At 60.7% G+C, this 7,578-nt stretch overlaps 3 protein-coding genes across 3 annotated transcripts; 1 reads left to right on the top strand and 2 right to left on the bottom strand.

Moving 5' to 3' along the window:
• Nucleotides 1–328: 328 nt before the first annotated feature.
• On the bottom strand, nucleotides 329–2,083 carry SPRG_13622 (hypothetical protein; the record flags this gene model as incomplete). Its single annotated transcript, XM_012353075.1, has 1 exon — nucleotides 329–2,083. The coding sequence occupies one exon, from the start codon at nucleotides 2,081–2,083 to the stop codon at nucleotides 329–331; it is 1,755 nt and encodes a 584-aa protein (XP_012208465.1).
• A 1,246-nt stretch (nucleotides 2,084–3,329) lies between these two features.
• On the bottom strand, nucleotides 3,330–4,901 carry SPRG_13623 (hypothetical protein; the record flags this gene model as incomplete). The annotated part of the gene is made up of 1 exon (XM_012353076.1): nucleotides 3,330–4,901. The coding sequence occupies one exon, from the start codon at nucleotides 4,899–4,901 to the stop codon at nucleotides 3,330–3,332; it is 1,572 nt and encodes a 523-aa protein (XP_012208466.1).
• Nucleotides 4,902–5,207: 306 nt separating this feature from the next.
• SPRG_13624 (hypothetical protein) lies at nucleotides 5,208–7,018 on the top strand (the record flags this gene model as incomplete). The annotated part of the gene is made up of 2 exons (XM_012353077.1): nucleotides 5,208–5,992; nucleotides 6,133–7,018. 2 exons carry the CDS (start codon nucleotides 5,208–5,210, stop codon nucleotides 7,016–7,018), a joined length of 1,671 nt encoding a protein of 556 aa, XP_012208467.1.
• Nucleotides 7,019–7,578: the final 560 nt, after the last annotated feature.

Raw genomic sequence — 7,578 nt, forward strand, 5'->3', positions numbered from 1 at the left:
CTCGGTGCCAAACGCGATCGCGCCAACGCCGCCGGATGGAATCGCTTCCGTTGCCGTCTTTATGGTGTAGCCGTGGTGAGCGACCTTGCGAAAGATCGAGCGCTTGTCACCGGTTTGCTAGCCCAGAACGTCGCCTCGAAACACGTCCACATACGCAAGGTCCTCCGCGTCCATTTCAACATGCTCGACGAGCGCTTCCAGGCGCGACTCGGTCGGCGTCTCTAAAGGCAATGACAGGATGGACAGACGACAAGCAAGCACCTGAGCAGCTACGATCGCCTTGCGATAGCTACATTGCATCAAAAGAGACAACGCGTACATTGACGTTTTACAGCACGAGCGCATGCGGGTACGGCAGGCGACTAATGGCCTCGCGGCAAGCAGCGAGCTCAGCGTCGTCCATGCCGGTGGCGCTGGCGCCGATGCGCTGCCACGGACAAGCAGCCATGGCCACCGCTTCGATGATCGCCAACAACCCGTCGACGCCAATCACGTTGTAGGCAAGGCCCAGCCAGCGCAAGGCGACGCTGCTTGGGATGGCCAGGGCCAACGCTCTCGCGCCCTCTTGTCCGATCTGATTCAAACCGATCTCGAGCGACACGAGCTGCGGCAAGAGGCGGCTCAGCGCGGCCGCACCGTCGTACGTGATGTCATTTGTCTTGAGGTTGAGGTCGAGTAAGCGATGGCAATGCGTAATTGCCGCGTCTGCAATCGCGATCGCGCCTTCGGAGCCAATGGCATTGGAGCTCAAATTGAGCTCTTCCAGCAACGGCAGCGACGCCATGGCCGCTGCGATGGTCACTGCCCCGTCGACACCGAGGCGGCTGCCACGGAGCATCACGTGAGTAAGCGCGGTACAGTGTCCGAGCGCGCGGGTCATCGCAAGGGTGCCGTAGAGGAGATTGCTCATCTTGAAGCGACGCAGCGTGGTCGCGCAGCGAGGCAAGGCCGCACGCAATGCGTCGGCACCGACTTGGGTCTTGATCTGGCCCGTCTCAAAATTGAGATCCCGCAGCTGCGGCGCGAGCGACGCATACGCGGCGACCGAGGCCGGGCAAAAGCTGTAGTGCGGCAAGTCCAATGACTGCAGCCGGGTCAGCGTCGGGAGGGTCTCCGTGACGAAGCGGAGCAGCTCGTCGTCTTTGCGCCGCTCGTGCATTCGGAACGAGAGGCAGAGGACCTCGAGCTGCGCGTGCTGAAGACACGCCATGATGCTGCGCATGCCGGCGTAGCGACAGCCGTGCACGACAAGGGACGTCAGCGTCGGCGGCACGTGAGCATCCACAAAGTAGGCGTGGGCCAGCGCGCCTTGGTCCAGTGACAGCGACTGCAGCGTGCGACACGCGTGGAGGGCCGCGCAAAAGGCGGCGACCGATGGCTCGTCGACTTTGAGGTAGCCGAGCGTGAGCGCAGTGACGGGCCGGGCTTGCAGCCAGGACGCGATCGTTGTCACCGCGTCGGCGTTCCAGCTCATGCGGTCGTCGCGCGCAAACTGGAGCTCGAGATCGACGACGTGCGAGTGCGTAATGGCTTGCAGTAGGCAGCTAAAGTCCTCGGCGGCGTGCGCCCAGTGCACACACAGGCGGGACAGCATCGGCAGGTGTCGCAGGCCGGTGCACAGTTCGAAGAGCGCGCCGCGGGTCCACGCCGCGCGCGGATTGAGTGTGACGGAGAGCGCTGTCAATCGCTCGCTCGGCCACGATGCAAATGGCACCGGGCTTGGTAGCGTCAGCGCGACCGAGGTCGAGGCGGGCACAACGACTCGGGCGCTGCTCCACGAAAGCGCGACGGTGCTGTGGTAGAGCGACAAGGCGGCGCTAAGGTGCGCGAGCAAGGCCGATTCGTCGGGCAGTGCGTGCGGAAGGCAGAGTCGTGGCCAGAGCGTGACGCTGTCGACGCCGAGGCGGCCACGGTACAATGCTACAAAGAGCATACGCAAGCCCAGCAGCGGCGTCGATAGCTGCGCTGCGGGCAGCGACGCAAGTAGCACATGCACGTCATGCTGCCGCGGTACGAACGCGACGATCGCTTCGAGAAGCTCGGGCGCGAGGTCCGGCGCCGCGACGCGCGTCCGCTTGGTCATGCTGAGATTGCACTTTGACGTCGCGTTGTATCCGGACGATCCGCCGCCAGCTGGCAACGACCGGCCTATCAAAGCGAGGTTACTAAACCCCGCGAAGACCACCGCGCAAGCCGCGCGCCGCGACCAGTCAGTCGGCGCGTTGCTTATACTCCGTACTCACCGCATGGATAAACACACTCGTGAGTTGTTGCCTAGGAGCATCTTCACCGCGGCCCAGCTAAAGCTAGGCCAAGCGGTCAAAGTAGGCGGGTTTCCTGGTCATTTCCGTTTAAATATGTTGAAATTTTACGCATCGCGAGCGAAAGCAAAAGGCGGCAGCATCGCCAACGGTGGACGTGCTTGACGCGCATGCTTTGAAGCCGCTGCTCATCCGCAACGTCTGGTGCAACTGGAAGACTCGGACGACGAGCTTGAAGCACCTTTCCATTGACATGGCTGTGCTTGGCTGGTGCGATCGTGGAGCTTTGTTTTTGATTTGCTGACATGATTGTTGTATTGTGCTATGGTTAGCTGCAAGGCACTCCTCCAGAGCGAATTCTATCCGGGGGACCCGGGGGAAAAAGCAAAAAAATAGCTTAGCTGGCCTCGGTAGGGCACGTTTCCCGCTATTTAAATGGTTAGCTTTAGCATTTCGCTGCGAAGATGCTCCAAGCTCTAAGAAATGCTACTGCGTCGTCGTCATGCTCGTTTCTAATACAAAACCATGACAGCCTTTTTCGTGGTCACGGTCGCTACATCACGGTTAGCCATGGGTGCCATCGCCTCGCCATACACGAGGGATTCGTTGGATATCAAACCCGGCTCTACCCGTGGCACACCACAACGTTCGACTCGGAGATGTCGACAGGAACAACCCGTTTTGATAAATTGGGCTCATCGCTTGTCTAGCCAGCGACGATAGCGTGGATGCCATCCATCCCTCAACCATAGCCAATAAGAGGACAAATTCAACATCGAACGCAGTGTTATCAGCCGTAGCGCCACCCGTCGGACGCCGCCGCCACTTCACGCTCCGTCAAAACGACGCAGGAGGTCACATGATGTGACCCTCGGCTCGTTTCGACTGCTCGTGGTAGGCTCGCTTGGGTGGGCTACTCGAAAATGCACTGTCTGCGGTAGAGTTTTCCGTGGGAGACGGGAGTCTTATGCATACTAAACTCGTACACCTTGTATGTGCCTCGTGGTCTACACCCATATGTACAATGCACTAAACCACGTTCACACCAATTCCATTTTACATATCCACTTAGGTCAGGCAGCACCATGTCGGCTCTGGCAGATTGGCCACGGCCAGCACACACGCGTCCTTCTCGCACTTGTCGGTTGGATGATGCATGGCGGGGAGTGTGCCTTGTAAAAACACAGGGCCAGCGCGGGTGTCGCACTGCGCGAGGGCCGCCACGATGGCGAGGACACCGTCTGCGCCGATCGGGTTGACCTGCAAGCCCAGCCACGTCATGTGCTCGGTCTGACGCATGACCTCGCTGAACGCGATCGCACCGCCGAGTCCCATTTGGTTAAAACCGAGACGCAGCACCTTCAAGTGGGCTCGAATGGCGGACGCAAGCGCTGATGCGCCGTCGCAGCCGATCACGTTGCTGCTGAGGTCGAGCGTCTCGAGCGTAAGCGGCAAGTGAGCTGCTAGCGCCGCTGCACCGACGTCGGTGCAGCCTTGCTGGACGAGAACAAGTCGCTGCAGCCGCGTGCACCGTGGCAGCGCCGATGCGAGTGCCAGAAGACCCTCGTCGCCGAGCTGGGTGTGGATCAAACTCAGGTCGACGAGCCGAGGAAGCAATGCCGTGAGATCGAGGTGTGCCGTCGGTGGTAAGGGCATCACATCGCGGACTTGGCAATCGAGCTTGAAGTGCCGAAGGTATCGCAGCTCTGCCGCTGCCTCGAGCACCGCTGCGCCACCCAGAGACGTGTATTGATGCGCGATGAGAGACAGGCGCTGCAAGGTCGAGGCGTACGCGAGGCGACCCGCATCGCCCGTCAAATGGACGACTGCATGGAGCGACTGGAGCGCCGCTGGCCACGCCGCCCGACTCGTCAAGACGCTATGCCCAAGGACGTGGTCGCAAAGGCGAAGCGAGTGAAGACTATTGCATCCGTTGAGGGCCCGCACAACCTCGCCATATAGCGTTGGCGCCAAGGACACTCTCGTAAGGTGCAATTCACGCACAGGACGGGTCTGCAACCATGCGAGGAGACGATCGACGCGGGACGGGTTCCAATACATAACGTCGCGGCCCATGGTGATCTCAAGCGAAGTAATCTTGGTGGCAACGATCGTGTCAAGGACGGCGTCGAGTCCGTCAGTACTGCCGCCCCACGACAGGTGGAGTTCGCGCAAATGAGGTACGTGGGGCAGTGCACTGGCCAGCCTCGCAGTATCGAGCGAGGACCATCGACCTCCCAAGCGCAAATCCCAAACCGACACATGTAGGCTTGAGATGGCGCCGTGCCATAGGTCGAGTGCTGCGTCGAGCGCCTGCGGCGTGCCGATCTGGACGAGCTCGACCCGCGTCGTCAGGCACAGAGGCAGCGCCAGCGACAAGTCGTAGACGCGCACCACTGGGTAGAGCGAAATGCACTCGTGCAGCGCAGCGAGCGCGGGCGCGTCTCGCATCGACGCGGTCGCGCCAAGCGTCGGCCACACGTCGCTGGCTGGGTGCAGTGCTAGCAGGCGCCGCACGCCGACGAGGGCTGGCGAGAGGAGGCTCAAGGGCAGCGCATTGAGCAGCGCTGTCATCGTTGCCTGGTCGGCCACGCTGGACGCGATGAGCTCGAGGAGCTCCAGCGAGAGTCGGTCGGCCATCGGCGGCAAAACAAAGTGCCATCTCGGTTGCGGTTGGGTTGTAATCGAAGTTCGAAGATTTGCGCGGAGCCAATCAGCGACGACGAAAGTTGCAAGATCGCAACAAAGCCATCTCGACTCGACGGCAACTGTCCCGTCCGTACCAGCGCAAACGCATCGAGTCATGGAATTGTTGGAGGCAATTGACACTACAACAATGACATTCACTCTGCGCTCGAGGTAGCGAGCCATCTGCATCGTCACCTCACGAGTGATGCTCTATCGTGACTTCGAAGTTCGTTTGCTCCCAAGTCATATATCGCTGCCATGGCCACAGGCCTGTCGCCGGACCTTGTCCAGCTCATCGTGATGTACATGGTCGCCGAGGCCGGCGTCGCATCGCTCCTGTTGGCGCTGCCGCCAGCGCTGCTCACGGCGTCGTTCGCCGCGCTTCAAACCCTCTTCCGCGCGCTCTTTGCCGGCGATTTTGTCGACGAGCTCTTCGCCGACGATTTTGTCGACGCGACGCGTAGTAGGTCGATGCATTTGTCAACCCTCGTTCTTCCAGAGACGTTCGACATCTACGACAAGCCGATCTTGCTTGCCGCTTTCCAGGCGGCCAGCTGCTTGTATGCGTCGCTAACCACTGACACCAGCAGCCGCGTGCCCTGGGACCTGCCTCCGCACGTCGCGATCGAGCTGCCGCGTCGCATTGCTCAGGCACGCCATGTCTTTTCCCGGCTCGCGCCCTGGCACACTCGCATCTCACTTTTGAGCGTCGAAGTGTCGTCTGTCCATTGCCACTGGACGCGCTCGGACCTTGAGAAATTGGCGACGCTGCTCCCGACGCTCCCCCGCTTGCGCTCGCTGCACCTCAGCTGCGAAGGCCCCTACGCGTTCGAGATGGGCTTGGTCCTTACAGCGCTCTTTACCTTGCGCAGCCTCACGCACCTCTCGCTGACCACGAATGTGTGGAGCGAAGCTATAAGTCGCGTCTTTGCCGAGTGGCTGACCACGGCCCCCGTTTCGAGTCTCAGGTTGCGCGGCCGTTTTCCGATGCAAAGCCAAGTGCAGATTGTGGTGCGCGCGATCCGATCGTACCGCACGCTTCGGTCGCTGGCGCTCGATGACACCGCGCTGGTTCGGGCCTTTGTGGCCGCCCCGCTTCCCGCGCACCTCTGCGAGCTCGAACTTGGCATCGATCGGCCGACGGCGGTCGACGAGCCAGTCGACAAGATATCCAATGCCGTAGCGCTCCATCTCCGGTGCGCGCGATCCGATCGTGCCGCACGCTTCGGTCGCTGGCGCTCGATGACACCGCGCTGGTTCGGGCCTTTGTGGCCGCCCCGCTTCCCGCGCACCTCTGCGAGCTCGAACTTGGCATCGATCGGCCGACGGCGGTCGACGAGCCAGTCGACAAGATATCCAATGCCGTAGCGCTCCATCTCCATCTGGAGGCACTTGGCGTCCGCCTGGGCCTCTATAGTCGTCCGTTGGACATTTTGCCACTGGTGCAGTGTCTGCCGACGCTGCGGCGGCTGCGCCGACTGGATCTTACCAACTTGGAGCTACGCCCGATGGCGCGAGATGCACTGTGGACGGTACTGCCGCGCCTGACAGAGCTGCGGCTTGAGAAGAGTCACCTCGGCGACGATGGCGTTGCGGAGATCGCTGCCGTGCTTCCTGCGTGCTACCGCTTGCGACGACTATCGCTGATCCGACAAGGCATCTCGGACGTTGGCGCCCTCATCCTTGCCCGCAGCCTGCCGCTGTGCCCGTCGCTCGCAGACGTGGACTTGACGGACAATGTCATTGCGAATGACGGCGCGATGGCCTTCTGGCCTCTCCTGCCTCGCCTCACTATGCTCAGTCTCCGCCGGAACCGCATCGGCAACGACGCGGCGATGGCGTTGAGCGAGGTGCTGCGCATCACAGCGCACATGCGGAGCTTGGATCTGAGCGAGAACAACGTCGGACTGCCGGCACTGCGTGCGATCTTTACAGCGCTGCGAGACGACTCGTTCCGCGCCAGTGTCATCAACGTCTCAGTGACGTCTAGCGACTATGACGTGGCACGGAGCTTCGCCTTGAGTTGCTTACGAGACCCCTATAGGGTCGGTATCACCCGCTTGCGCTAATATACTGCCAGCGGATGGCCATTCGCTCGATCGTTACATGCATTTGTTACTAGCCATTGCTGATAGTTCAACATGAATCTAAACGTTAATGACGGCGGCGTGATTGCCCATTACTCTTTTACAAGTACCCACCGACGACCAAGCACCTGTCACTGGAGGCCTCCTGCGTGCTTGGCCAAGCTGCTGTCGTTTTGCCTCCTCTCCGCGCTGGGTTGTGCTGCCGTCGGACAGTGACGTGTGCATTCAGCTCTACCCGTTGACACGCCTCGTTGACTTTTCGGTAGCGCTCTCGACTTGCCCTAGTCGACCTCCTGAGGAGCATAATTTCGTCGAAGAGACTTTCGCTCGACTCATTTTCTTTCTCACAGCGGAGCTTGGTCTGAAGCTTCGTGATGCCCGCATCGCCAAGGGAGTCATAGCATCGCCAAGGGAATCATAGCATCGCCAAGGGAATCATAGCACCGCCAAGTGAATCATAGAATCCCTTCTCGCTCTTCAGCTGCAGCGCATGAACACACCAGTATGTAACCAGCTCATCCCACGACGTGCCACGTCATATC

The sequence above is a fragment of the Saprolegnia parasitica genome, assembly GCF_000151545.1.
Source record: "Saprolegnia parasitica CBS 223.65 unplaced genomic scaffold supercont2.114, whole genome shotgun sequence".
Lineage (NCBI taxonomy): Eukaryota > Oomycota > Saprolegniomycetes > Saprolegniales > Saprolegniaceae > Saprolegnia > Saprolegnia parasitica.